The sequence below is a fragment of the Rutilus rutilus genome (genome assembly GCF_951802725.1).
Source record: "Rutilus rutilus genome assembly, chromosome: 16".
Lineage (NCBI taxonomy): Eukaryota > Metazoa > Chordata > Actinopteri > Cypriniformes > Leuciscidae > Rutilus > Rutilus rutilus.
In genome coordinates this window covers 22,575,304-22,590,407 of record NC_140224.1, presented here as the reverse complement: position 1 = coordinate 22,590,407, position 15,104 = coordinate 22,575,304, and the positions used below count along the sequence as shown (strand labels likewise).

The 15,104-nt window shown below is 41.2% G+C and overlaps 1 protein-coding gene across 1 annotated transcript; it reads left to right on the top strand.

Moving 5' to 3' along the window:
* Nucleotides 1–638: 638 nt before the first annotated feature.
* Nucleotides 639–11,559, top strand: zbtb4 (zinc finger and BTB domain containing 4). The gene is made up of 2 exons (XM_084434800.1): nt 639–1,102; nt 4,365–11,559. The coding sequence occupies exon 2, from the start codon at nt 4,745–4,747 to the stop codon at nt 9,449–9,451; it is 4,707 nt and encodes a 1,568-aa protein (XP_084290926.1). The 5' UTR covers nt 639–1,102; nt 4,365–4,744; the 3' UTR covers nt 9,452–11,559.
* The last annotated feature ends 3,545 nt before the right edge of the window (nt 11,560–15,104 follow it).

Sequence of the window (15,104 nt, the reverse complement as noted above, 5' to 3'; positions counted from 1 at the left end):
ACAGACAGGTTAAATCATAGTCCTCCACACACAATTCTGTTGAACAGTTTTAAAACAGGTGGTTCCTGAACTTTGTAATAGCTATAGATTACGCATTGACAGTGAACTGGATTGATCGATCCAGCAAATGTCAGACTAAATGTTTAAGCAAATGAAGGCAGGACAAAAAGTACATAGAGGTGCTATTTCTCTGCTTCACATAATGGCGAGAAGGCCAAATCTGTCATAGAGGGCCGTCTCGGCCAAAGACTCCAGTGTTTACTCCTCTGTTCCACCGCTTCTTGCCATAAACGTCCTTCTTTTCAGTCAGGGAAAGTAAAAGAGAGGAGAAAATGGAAACCAAAGTGCACGTCCATGCCTTTCTCTTTGATCTCTCCTTCGGCTACCTCACTTATTTAGAGTTATTAAAGAGTTTACCCAAGTATTGTCTGGCGTCTCTCTGTTTCTCCCCACTCCTACTCTTTATCTCTTTCCCTTCGTGTCTCTATGGCCAAGCTTTTTTTCTGTTGGCATGGCTCCTGTTTGTTTTCAGCCATTTTGGGGACTGGCAGTGCTCGTAACAAACTGCTTAAATGGCGTCCTCTCACTCGCTCATTCTCTCCCTCGCTCCCGTTCTCCCTCCCTTCCTTGCTATCATCAGGCTTGGTGTATGTAGAGAGTGTGCATGGTGAAAGTGTGTGTCTAATGAACAAAAAAATGTAGAATAGAAAAGAGAATTGGAATTAAAATGAGGCTGGGGGGTGGGTGCGGGTGAGTAAGGGGTACGAGGCTGGGGTAGATAAAAAATGCAAAAACAGCCCAGAATCATGTGTCAGTGGCAAACTGAAGTGTGAGAGAGAGAGTGAGCGAGAGTGCAGGCGAGGGAAGGAGAGATAGAGCGGCAGAAGGAGGGGGAGAGTCAGAGTGCGAGAGAGTCGTCTCTGCCCTCTACATAGCGCTGCCTGTATGCACGCGCTTGTCTTTCCCTGTGTTCTCTCTCTCTCTCTCACTCATACACGCACACGGGAACACGCAGACCAGGACACACAGACCGAGGGAGGGAAAGTGAGAGAGTGAGAGAGAGAACACATCGCAGCCGAGATGCAGCAGAAGGTTTTCCGAGGTACGTTGTCTTGTTGTGTGCTTGCCTAGCGGAGAATGGGAGCGAGAAGGAGAGACTTTTTCCTCTGATCTATCTCTCTGTCTTCACCTCTTCCTGCTTCTTGCATTTCTGTGACACTCTCATATCATATCGATGTTGTTTTGGTTTTGTGTAGACACCAGAAATGTGTGTGTGTGTGTGTGTGTGTGGGTTTGTGTGTGTGCTAATCAAGGCCTGTCTCCCTTATCCTCCGCTGTTGTGGCTGAACCACGCAGTTCTTTTTCAGGGCTGGTGAGTCGCTCCAAGATTAAAGTAAAATGAGAATAAAGCTTCATACTTTTTGCGTTCTCTTTCCATATTAATGTTCTGCTGAATTTGGATACTTTATGTTGTGGTAAGTTCACATCTGATGAAATTATCTCAATAGCGAAGGACTCGGTTTTAAAATTAATGACCAAGTGGCGTCTTGAAATATGGAGCCCTAAAAAAACAGCATCTACCTGTGTTTACAGATGGTGGATGATATTATAAGATGCACATTCCATTTTCAAATGTGTAGCATACTTAGTGGTACACAACCCCTACAAGGCCATAGGGTCAGAGGTCGTTAGAAGCCAAGCAGCCAAGTTGTATGGTTTTATTGAAGTGAGTTGAATATACGCCAGGGTCAAATTTAATTTACTGTCACGGCTTATGGGTTCAAGTCTGCTAGCATGGGATATTTGTAATTTAAACTCTGGCATATGTTAGCATAAAGTTTCTGCCATACTGTAGCAAAAGAGGTATCAATGTTAGAACGGAAACATGGCAGGGCTGCTCGTCTTCCAAAACAAACTAAAGCATTATGGAAGCAGGTTCAGGCATGATCTTGAGGAAGTAGCTTCAGCCAGGTCACTAGTGGAGTTTCTCACTCTATTTGTGATGAAATGTTCTTCCAGTTTTGCTCTACTTAGAATATTGTCCTTGATCATATTACAGCAACAGATTCATGGGAATCACTTGTCAAGTTTAAATTCAGTGGACCATGTCGAACACAGCGTGTAACACGGGCAGACTCGCTGGAGCATGGCCCGTCATGCCAAATCACAGAGATACCATAAATTGCTCAGGGGGAAAGCAAGGAGTGAGGACATTCACCCACAAACTCAACCTCGGACCATCCTTCTCCATCTCCCAACTGCTTCCCTCTTGCTCTTCCAAAACAGCCTACTCCTCCTTTTTGCTCTTTTCCCTACCCCTCATCTATCCTCTGGCTGGCTCCACTATGTTTTTGGCAGGGGGTTGTGCAGAGTTCAGTATCTCGCGACTGCCCCCTTTTCACAGTCAGCCTCACCCTAGTGGGCCCCGTCACGGCCACACGGAAACAGGCGGCCTTCACTCATTACCCTTTTCCACTGCCATTCAGTCCATGGTCTCTTTCACTGGCACAGCTAAATTCAAGACCTTTAGCCCATTATCCGGCTTCTTCCGAGCCTCTTCTCAGTTTCTAACCCACTGGTGACAGCATTATAAAACAGCGGCCTCATGTGCGTAAATTGAAAATCTTTACCTGGTTGACTAGCATGCACTTTACGTTCCAGCTGATGACGCAGATGTGACGCTTGTTTTCAATTTCCTACATTTGGGAGAAAGTCAATTTGCCAACCCTTTTTTTAAAATTGACTTGACATAATATTTCATTTAGCAAGATGCAACACTTTAATACTTCAGTTCTAACTCTTTCAATCGGTCAGATGTTTGAGTAGAGGGGCAGTTTGAGGGGGAAGGCAAAGGCCTTGTCACGCTTGGCCAGCCTCTTGCGCCAGGAACTGTTTGTTGAGAGGCAGTGTGTGCGTCATATGTGAAGAAAAAGGAGGGTGAGAGGGAGAGATAAATAGGGACAGACGTACAGAGAAAATGAGGGGGTGGCAGATGTGTTTGTCCATTCACTATGCGATCACCATGTAAAACTGTGTCATCCTTAGGCCTTGTTTTACGCCATAGCGGCCAGTCACAACAAGTGCCGGACAGGTTTAAATAATTTTTTCAACTCTTCCTGTCTAAATATACTCTTATGTAACATCTATTATTATGCAGGACATCCTTTGCACACTCTCAGCAGCTGCATTTATGGTGAGCTGGGTAACGCTAGCTGTCAAGCCACTTGTTTACAGACAGACCGGTTCATATGTGCCTGCACGCCTGCAAAAGTGTTTGCGTGTTGCTTGTGTGCTCATGCAGCTTGTTGACTGCCTGTGTGTGTGTGTGTGTATGTGTTTCTGTGCATGTGTAAGTGTGTGTTTATGGCTGTTCCTGTCTCCAGGCCTGTATCTCGCTTTCTTCCCCACCTCTCTCTCTCTTTCTCTCTCTCTCTCTCTCTCTCTCTCTCTCTCTCTCTCTCTCTCTCTCTCTCTCTCTCTCTCTCTCTCTCTCTCTCTCTCTCCATTGCTCTCCCTCCTCCTCTCTTTCTCTCTCTGCAATAACAGTGCTGACCTAGTTTCAGTGTGTTCAGGGCTGCTTGTGGAATTTTACAGAGGCCTGCCTGCCTGCCTGCCTGGCTAAAACGCAGGCAGAAAACCATGACTGGGGATTTTCTCTGGTGTCGCATCATTAGTGCTAACTAAGAATGCTCTTTCTTTATGGCTAACAAACAGGTTAAGCAAACAAGATGATCATTAAATAAGCAACCAAAAAGGTTTATGAATGCAACAACAATGTGGACTATTCACTCTCAGACTGCTAAAGAAAAACTGACATGACAGTCTTCTGTCTTCTGCATTACATGCTATATAGTAAAATTACATATTTATACATATATCCAAATAACTTTATCAGGAATACAAGATGCTTCAGTTCAAAAGGCCATCTATATTTTGGTACCTGTTCAGTCTAGGCATATTTGGAGCACTTTGACTATAAATAACACCCTGTTGGGGAAATCTTAATTAAATCTTAGCAGTGTTCAATTAGGTGAAGCGAATGCTGTGACTCAGTGGGGTTGATTGCTGAGATTCTTTCCACACTTTCAGATTTTGTCATGCCAAATTCGGAAACTGAGATGACTGCAACTAACCTTGTCTGACTTGTCTGCAAGTGTATGACTACCATAATGGATTGCTTACTTGGTGCTAACTTGTATTTTATAGCCAGCAAATTCTAGCACACTGATTTGCCACCACACAGTGCATACATTTTGTCATGTGTATTTCTTGTGGTACTCTCTGGTGTTTGTGGTTAAAATCTACAATGTTTCCTGTGATTAAAACAGAATATTTGAAAACAAATTATTTTCGTTCTGTTGCAGGACTAAGAGCGGGGTCATGGTGTCGGGAGAGGATGGCTGGGACCCTCTCCACACCTGCGCTGCACTCTTGGAGCTGAATGTTCAATGCACGGCAATCCCCGTCCTGTTTTATACCAAGATAATCAAAGATGCACAATGTTACCTACATCTAGGAGTCGTCATCTCTGAACTTGACCTCCATGAACTACCATCTTCTTGATCTGAAATTTCTGTTCTCCATCATCCTTCAATCGACAACTTCTGCACTGAAGATATAGACACTCTTTAAAGCCTTTTCCTGGACCTTCTGGACTACAGATAAACCCTTTGACTGTCTAGTGCTCTGTTGTTGGCCAACGATAGCCTTGGAGAACATCTTAGAGAACTTGTACAAGGATCCAATGAAACACAGAAATAAACACATGAGAGGAGACAGGATGGGAGAGGGCACGGAGGAGGCAGATGGTGCCAAAACTACGAGGATATCGCTCAGTTTTCCCCTCAGTGCTGGATTGCCTGGCTTTTCTGGACAGAAGCACTGCTCCTCATCCCACCCTACTTCCTCCTCTGATGACCATGACAGAGACAGCTCAGATGGCACGGCATGGAAGGGGGAAGCATTCAGAGACAAACAGCTATCCAAAATGTCATCAAAAACTGAGCGCCTACCATGCTCTTCCTCCTCCTTCCCAGTTGATCTAACTGCTCCAGTCAGTAAGAACTGCAAGCCATCTCTGTCATTTTCTGTTGATGGAAGTGGTACCCGATACCCAAAATCTCCCTTACAACACTCTAATAAAATGGACTGTTCAAAAGAGACAGCTGGGGTTAGTCTCAATAATGGGTACAAAGAGCATTCAACAACAGAAACAGCACACATCCTTTTCAACCTCAGCGCAAGAGCCTACCAGGACCAAGGTGTAAAGGATCCAGAGAGTTCAAAAGGCAAAAAACGCAAGGCAAACAGCCTCCATGTTGAACTGAGCCTTCCTCTCCCTAGCATCAATCCTCGCTCGTCCTCATCAACCCCTCCTCCTCCTCCTTCACCCTCGTCTGTCTCTCTAACTTCCTCCCCCTTGACTCTCCCCACGCCATCTTTCCATGACTCCTTTAGGGCAGTGCCGAAGCCAGAACTACTGTGTGGGGTGTGCCACCGTCTGTTCAGCACTGCCTCGTCCCTCACTGTTCACATGCGTCTCCATCGGGGGGGACGAGTACTCAGCTGCCGCCACTGTGGCAAAGCCTTCATCCATAATAAAAGACTGCAATCCCATGAGGCCACCTGCAGGCAAGGGCTGCCAGCTTTTCCAGTGCCACCCAAAGAAGAGCCCCTGGAGGAGGGTGAAGTGGAGGGGGAGAGAGCAGATGAGGCTGCAGAGCCAGAACAGCTTGGACAAGAAACAAGGCCTGGACGACCCATAAAGAAAGTGCGCGACCTTTATGCCCATCATGCTGAAACACTGACTTGCAGGGATGCCCTGGGGGAAGAGGATCACTTTGTAAAAGTGGTAGATGGACATATCATTTACTTTTGCTCCGTGTGCGAGCGCTCTTACATGACTTTGTCTAGCCTGAAGCGACACTCCAATGTGCATTCATGGCGCCGAAAGTACCCCTGTCACTACTGTGACAAGGTTTTTGCTCTGGCTGAGTACCGCACCAAACATGAGGTGTGGCACACTGGTGAAAGGCGCTACCAATGCATCTTTTGCTGGGAGGCATTTCCTACCTACTACAACCTTAAAACACACCAAAAGGCTTTCCATGGTATCAATCCTGGCTTGATCTCAAGTGAGAAAACAGCCAATGGCGGTTACAAGCAAAAGGTCAATGGCCTTAAACTGTACCGCCTGTTGCCCATGCGATCTCTAAAGAGACCTTACAAAACATATAGTCAGCCAATGGCTGATGAACTACTCACTTCTGATTCATCAGTTACCCTGCCTTTATCTATAGATGGCAGCCTCCCACAACCTCTAGACACAAAGAAATTGGAGTCTTTCCTGAAAGATCTTAAAACCCCAGACATCAAGGCTGAGCCTGAGGGATTCCCTATCAGGTTGGATGTAGAGCAGGGTAAAAAACTAGCTTCTCCCCAAACAGACATGACAGAAGAAGCCAGAGAGACAGAGGGGTCAGATTTATGGCTGTCAGGTAGCAATGGTAAAGGAAAAAATCCAAAGTGCCCAGAAGGAGCCGTCTCTTCAGTCATTGCATTTGCACACAGTAAACCATCAGTCATCATGCACAGCACTGCAGTTTCTTCCTCTGTCATTGTTCACAGAAATAAGATGGACTCTGAGGAGAGAAAAAGAAGTCCAGAAAATCATACAAAGACAGGTCATAAACAGATTAGAAAACATAGCCAGAGAGAGCACACAGAGGCATACAGGGAGTGGGATGCTGTCAGTTTAGACCCAGAGGTCTTGAAAATCAGACAGCCAACAGAGAAACTTCACAAGGGACGAAAAGTTCACAATAAAACAGAGTCAACAAAGACAATACCTTTAGCGGTGGGATCGGAAGTCAAAGGCAGCGGTCCACTTTGTCAGATTACTGTGCGCATAGGCGAGGAGGCCATTGTCAAACGGAGCATCTCTGAAACAGATCTAAGGAGAGACAAAAGCCCTACACGCAGCAAACTCAAAAAGAGTAACCTATCACAAGAGGACCAGAGAGAGCAACGGCACACCCATCACCACCAACATAAACACCGCAACTCCAGTCAGGAAGGAAAGGAAGGGGAGTCCAAATGGAAAAACCCTAAACTCAAAGGTAAGGTGAGGAAATATTTCTTCCGGCAGGAGGTCAGGGAGGACAGAAATGACAATGATGTGGAGGACAACCTATGGAGGCCTTACTATTCTTACAAACCCAAGCGAAAGGCTCTTCATATTCAGGGGGCAAAAGCTTGGAAACGCAAAATGCACTATAAACGATCCCTGAGGCCTATGAGGAGAGCTGAGAGACTCATAAAAAATTTTAATAAAGAAGTTGAGAATGAAGATGCAGATGAGGGAGAGGAAAGGAGACAAAAAGTAAAGAAAGAGCAGAGAGAAGTTAGTGATCCACAGAAAGCTGAAGTCAAAGAAACGCCACACACTTTTCCTGTCTCTTCAAGAACAGAACAGAAGGAAAAAGAAAAGGGAACTCATGGAAAGCCTGATCTCCCTCTCCCTTCATCTGTTCTTCAGGCTACACTCAATCCTCAACACACAGCATCCTCTATCATCAAGCAAAGATGGTCAGAAGATCAGGCATCTGAGTGCGGAACATGTGGCCGCTGGTTCTCCAGCCCAAGGAAACGAGACAAACATGAGTTGACACATCTGTTTGAATTTGTGTGCATGCTTTGCAGGGCACCATTCCCATCACAGTCCAAGCTAGAGGAACATCAGAGAACTCAGCATCCCAAAAACAAGCCCCTGTCTGCCCCTACTTTCTTCACTTCTCAGTCATCAAAAAATGAGGTGGAAATGAAAGTGGATGAGAATGGAGTGGATGGACGGTCCATAGAGAAAGGCAGCCCAGTTCGCTTGGGCAGGAGGCCTTTGATCAGATATACATGCTCACAATGTGATAAGGTCTGCAAAACCTCTGCTGCACTCAATTGCCACCTCAAGCGACATGAATTAGGCAGTTCAACCGAGGTTGAAGACACACAGGAAAAGCAAGACATGTCAAGCTACGCACCTTCTACAGCGGAGACTATACCAAGCAAAGGTTTAGATGCCAATTGTGAGCAAGTACAGCCTGTGTCTGTCATATATTACTCCAAACCAGACTGTCAAATCACTGACAACCAACTAGGTGAGAACATGGAAGAACACCAAAGAGTCAGAAATTGTGAAAGTCCCAAAGTGGCAACTACTGACAAAGTCCACAGTCCATTGTGTGCACAGTTTTCCCAAGTTATCCACAGTCCCACTTTAGAAAGGTTTAACGTCATCTCTCCTAACCTCCCTAGTGTACTAGTAATGAATGGTGCAGAGTGCCTAGACTACAGAACGCCAGAAAAACGGAATTTAGACACACTAAACCAACAGAAAAGAAGCCAAACGCTGAGCGACAGGCAAGTCCAGGTTTCTCAAATGCTGACAGAGCCTCAGATTAGAAGAGCAACAACTCCATCTGGACCCATATCACTAAAAACAGGCAGAGGTTATGTGTTTAGTGAAGGTGACATTAATCCAAATGAAGATTTAAGTGATTTACAAGATGCTCAGGATCTAAGAATCATTCCTCAATCCAGCAGCCAAGCCCAAGACTTATCCATGACAACAATACTGGCAAAAAAGAGAGAGCTTGATCAACAGATTAAACATCCATCCAACATCTCAAAGGAACAGTCTTGTAATGAGGAGGTGTCGTTGGTAGTGCCCAAAGAGGAACCACTCAGTCCAATACCATCTCCTACATGCTCTGTCATTCAAACCACTCCAAAAGGACCTTCTCAAAGGTATTCAAAGTCACCTTGTCACTCTCCAGGACCCTTGGACCTACAGTTGCGACCACAGTTGGAGCAAAGCCAATCACACAGAGGAAGGCACAACACAGAAAAACAGGGTCTTATGTTGCAAGCGAATTCAGCTGGGATGAGTGAGCCTTCTTCCCACACCCTGCTACATTCTCAAGTGCCCACAGCAGAGCCTGAATCAAAGGACAACACCTCTCTCACTCCTACAGAATACCACATGGGCTCAGGCTACCCTGTCCAGGAGCTTACTCTTCCCTTGGTCATACCTGGAGGGTACTGCTCTGGTAAGAAACAGGAGGAGCAAATCCTGATGTCTTACCCTGCTGGACCCCTACCTTTTCCATCACTTGGGAAGATGGTATCCCACTCTGACTCTGCTAAACTGCCCTTTTACCCTGACCCCTATCACCTACTGTATGGCCCACAGCTACTGCCATACCCCTATAACCTTGCTGCCCTTCCAATGACTCTAAATATGATGGCATCAGGGGACAAAGAGCCCTTGCCCTTCTTGCCTTTTTTCAATTACGCTGCAGCCCCTTTAACAGGCACAGTACCCCATCCATTAGTAGTGAACCCCAGCCTATACAACAGTGGCGGCAACAGTAGCACAAAGCAGGACAACCCATAAGTGAGTACACATTGGCAGCAAGGGAATATCTGTAAAAGAGCAGAGGAGGCCATTAAGGGTGGAAATTATGTTTTTCTGTTTGTTAACTGACTCTTGCACAGCTCTTACTTCTCTTTTGTAATGCAGCAAATGCATAGGCATACATAGGAATCAAACTTGATGGAAAGATGGAGGGGTTTCTTGAAGACGAGGAGGAAAGATTATAAGGGGGTAAAGAACAAAAAAGATAATGCCCCCTTCAGGCACTGCCAAGATGCACCTTCAACACACCACTTCTTTGCCTCTTCTGTAGTGTCATTAGAGCTTGGATATCCATCCTCAGAATCATTCTGATATTATGGATAACACATGGAACAATAACAGCTAACAGGATGTGTGTTTTGCTAAATGAATTCTGTCTGTTTCCCATAATAAGGACAGTATAACAACAATAATGATAATAATAGTTGTGTTAATTATACTGCTTATAGTAATGCAAGGGTGGCTTACCATTGAAAGCAAAATGAACAACACACAGGGAAGGAAGATGCAGCAGCTGTTTTATGTGTGTGTGTGTGTGTATGTGTGTGTGTGTGTGTGAGAGAGAGAGAGAGAGAGAGAGAGAGAGCATGTGTGTGTGTGTGTGTGTGTGCATGCATGAGTGTGTACAGAGTGTGATTTTGTATAGAGGTAATGCATGGAGACTTTGGGGTAGCTCATAGTGTCATATCTTACATCGGTACTCCAGTCATGTGTTTTTCAGTATTCCGGCTTTATGTGTGCCTGCAGGTTTGTGTAAGTGTTTTTGTGGGGTGTGTTGGGGGTGTAGGCATGCACACTTAAAATCATTGTGCTGCATCAGCCTTGGTCAGTTCCATGGAAGTTCACGTAAAAACATCATTCCTGGAAAATCTATTATAATCTTAATAGGTCAGTAAATAGAAAACATAGATGAAGTTCTTCTTTCGTAAGTCATAGCATAGCAACTTGATGGTGTAGCTACATGTCATATGGATTAAACATATTATTATGTGATGCCTTCACTAACCAGGATTATCATGACAAGATCAAATGTATGGTGATTTAGAATCCACTCTACTTTTGACCATGTTATGTATAGAGACAGATTGTGTTTCACATAGTTTTGTTTTGTAGGATGTGGGTATTAATCCTTGATCATTTATGAAATAAGTCTGTGTACTTCCAATACTCCTGCCAACTGTTTCATCTCTTCCAACAACATACGTTCCAGTCGACTTCATGTTTGTGGCCTTCTCCTCCCCACTGCCCCCTGGTGTCCACCAAAGACACTCCATTCATTGACTGAATTTGAGACGTGACAGAATGGGTGAAACAAAGTGAGACAAACAGAGATTCAAATAGAGTGAAAGTGTGAACAAAATTTGGGAGTAAAGTGGAGAAAAGCGCAGCTGGGCAGTATGTTAGCATAAATGGAGCTTCCTTTATAAAGACAGAGAAAATCGTTTAGGCTACTTGTAAGAGGCAGTAGCTGGTGTTAGTTTTAGGAAAACAATCTACTACAAGCAAGCCACCATTTCTGTTGGTTAGCAAATTCTCTCTCGCAGAGAGAAGAAAAGGAGAGGACGTCAGTCAGTCCTGACGCCCCTGCAGGGCTTGCACTATGGGACTTATAGCACTGGAGTGGCTTGAGCTCTCCCTTGTACTTTCTTGTTTTTTTTTTCCTTTTGTTTTTCACTATATTATTTGTTTGATTTATATATTTTTCCCTTTTTGGTAGTGAGACAAGGCTTGTACTTGAAGCTCATTCAAGTACATAAGAATATGAATGTAATTTAGTCATGAGGTTAAAAAATAAAGATAGTTTGGTAGATCATTTCTGTACGCTGACTTGAAAAATAACATGTAATATCGAACCGCTATGGGGTATTCATATATATATATATATACAGTAGTCTTAGGGATATGTCAAGGAAGTTGGATTCAATATAACCACAACGCATGAGCAACAATTGCTTCTTCAGTATCTTCTGGTGTTGTCACAAAACTCAATTTTCCTTCATATGTGGTTCTTTCATTTCATTTTCTCCTGCTTTTTCTCTTGAGGCATGTACTCACAAAACTTTTTGGACTCTCTTTTTTAACCCCTCAGTATCAAAATTTTCAAATCTAAAACCAAAAAGAAAAACTCCTATGTTGCCTTATTTCTTTTCCCCAAGCATTACGAAAGCCTTTCAAATACTGCCCTTCCATCGCCACCTCTTTCTCATTCCAACACCCTCTCCCTGTCTATTCTCAATATTTTACCTTCTCCCTTTGAATTATGTGTGAAACTGTGCAATGTAGCCGCAGCACTGTTCATTTCCTGAGGGTAAAACACAATGCAATGAATGGTTGTGGATCATGTAGCTTCACTCGGGTATGAGTACAAGCCTTTTGTTTGCATTGTAAGAGTGTGGTGTGTGAGAGAAAGGGTGTGTTGTGGTAAAGGAAAAGGAAACCAAATCAAGGTCTATCTCCCTTGATAGCTACCAACAAACTTGTGTTTGACCTCTTGTTTTTGCTGTATTTTCTCCACCATGACAACATTTTTACATAAATTCTAGAAATATATAAATGAATGAATTGCATCAACTACCTGTACCAGTGATTGGTTAAACAAAAAGTAAATGTTAAATTTGTGTAAACGAATGTAAAAACCATTAGTAACAACCATTGAGAGGTTCACATAAAAATGTAACAATTATTTTCAGAGAATTAATAACATTGGGTTTGTAAATGTTTTTTTTTTTTTTTTTTTTTTTTTTTTGAATATTTAAGTCTAATTGGGTTTAAATATCAGCCCAAATATCAATTGTTAATTGTTCTGGATCAATTGTTCTGAATCAGTAACTGGTTTAAAATGACTAAATCAAAAATTCTGATGTTTACATTTAAGATGCCTTTTTATTTAAATAAGCTAATAAGTATATGCACATAATCTGAACGCACCTTACAAAGAAGAAATTGTGATACCATTTTCTATAAAACATTCTATTTAAGTATTACTTTGAGGAACATCAAAATGAGTTACGCTCTCATGTTCCTGTTTCATCCATCAGCAAACATTCAATGAAATTCAGTAGATAGTATGCTTAAAAGAGGTCACTTGTGGCTGTGTGGGCTACTATTACTACTTCTAGTCCTACTAAAAATATATGTATCAGTCAGCATCTGGATAGACTACTGAATATTTGCACAGAAAAAGGATAAATATTTTAAAAATGAAGTAACGCCTTTTGGGGGCATATGTACTGAAATAATCACAGATCTGTCCAGTACGTTTGGTTTTGAACAATACCTGAACTACAAAAAAATACCCTCTTCTTGGTCCACCCAGAACAAGGACCCTTTGGAGGCTTGAATTTTCAATCAAAGTGACTTAATCTACCAGCTACATATGTTCTGCACTTGGTCATAGATGTAGGCATGTGACTAAATTGTCTGGTATTTTGTGACAATGTTATATTGTGCCATTGTTTTAGAGGTCCACATTATATTTGGGCAGTTTCAAAGAAGTGAAATGTTTGAAAACTTTATTTGTGTCTTGTTGACTTTGTGACCATTTAATACAGAGGTTTGCTGGCATTGCCGATTCAAGTCTACAATCAACAGTTAATTTCTTTGCTCCTGTTCTCTTTTCTCCCTCTGTCTATGCTACAACCATACAAATAAAGTATTAACCTGATGACGTGCAAAAAATCTTTGAATTCATCATCAATATGCAGTGTTGGCAGTTTTGACACAACATTCAAAACAAAACACAGAAGTGCAAAAGAGAGCTCTAAATTGCAAAAAAGAAAGAAAAAATAATTTACAAAAAGCTTTTCCCCACTTATTTCAATACAGAAAAATATTTTGTCAGCCACATATATGAAAGTGACTTTTTTTCATTAAGGGTCATGAACATGCTTGCAAAGTTTCAACAAGCTGATGTGTTGTGAAATGTGCATACAGAAATTCAAAAGCAACTGTACAGACACAAAATACACTTCTTTGTTGTTTGCCAGAGCTCTTCAACTCTAGTCCTGAGGTGCCCGTGTCTTGCTGAGTTTAACAACTTTTTCTTTTTTCAAAGTTTGTAAAAATAAAAAGTTGTTTTACCTGTTAATTGTCTGTTCCACTTAGTGAGCATAGACTTGAAAATTATTTTTCCAACTTAAATTGTTACAAAAATCAAACTTCAGTTTGGTATCTTTTTAAAGGGAACACTTCACAAATTATTAAAGAAGTAAAAAAAAAAGTTGTAAAAGTAAAGTTTGAAAAACTTTATAGAAGTTTAAGTTTGTGAAAAATTTAAATATATAAAATAATGTTAATTTTTTATTTAAATTCAATCTCTAAAAAACACATAAAAAACATACGGAAAGAATCAGAGGGTGTGTAATAGTTTGGCACCACATCACAAATGAAGAATCTATTGCTCTGTCATTTCTTCTCCAAATATGAAACTGAGTCTAAAAGCTTTCAAATGCTATATAGTTTGTCAAGATTACTTTAGGTTTAGACCAAGATATTATCGTTATAAATTTATAATGGCAAGTGTACCACGGGTGTCGGGGAGGGGTAGTCTTAAAAATAGTGGTTAAAACATTTTTATAAATCACAAATTCAGATATTTATTCTTTGTAATGTGTGAAAAGTATTGATATTAAAAGTTAATTATTTGTACCTGATTGTATGTGTTTTTTCACAGTGTGATTTTTGGGGAATTGTATAGAATCCAATTAGGGTAAATTTGACCCGGACCATACAGGCTGTAAATCGAAAACAGTGCATGAATCAAATACTTAAAATAGTGGAACTTTTAGTTTTCAATAATTAATTTGACAACTGTTGATACTATGATTGTTAATTTTAGTCTGAAATACACCAAACAATGTAGGTGCAATTTTTGCATTCTAAGAACAAAATAAAAAAACCTACGCATCACTATAGTAATACATCAAGGTTACACAGTACTGAATGAACAAACATCAGTGACCTTTCAAAGTTCATTTGTTATGCAATCAGACTAACTGCCAGGTTGAGGATGAGAAGAGGTAAAGTCTGCACACACACACAAAAAAAGAAAAAGAAAAAAAAGAAGAAAAAAAATACACATAAATTATGTTAAAATTAATTATAAAAAATAAAAAAAATATTATATTATTATTTTATATTATTATTTTATTTAATATTTTTCAATTATTTAAAATATTATATATATTTCACACATATACTATATATGTACTATAGTATATTATATAGTATATTTATTTATTTATTTATAATATCCACTCTTTGTGAAAAGGTTTATTTTTCAAATATGTTGCTCTGCTATTTAAAAAAAAAAAATCTTTATTTTTGTCAGAAAGAAATCTGCAAAAGTTTTAACTTTAACAGAAGTCACAAAATGTATTTGTAACTTATCTACCCCAAAAGACTATATATTATCTTGATGTCCCAACAGGTATACATTTTGCACAGTGTACTCTACATCCATCCAATCAGTCATTCATTGTTCATTTTGTGCATTTTCTGTAGTCATTAAACGTCATAACAAAATCATATAACTGAACGCTGGTTATGATAGTACACTGGTAAAATTAATGACCGTGTTATCAGGATACAAAAGACCTATACACTCAAACAAGCCCAAAATCAATATTTTCCC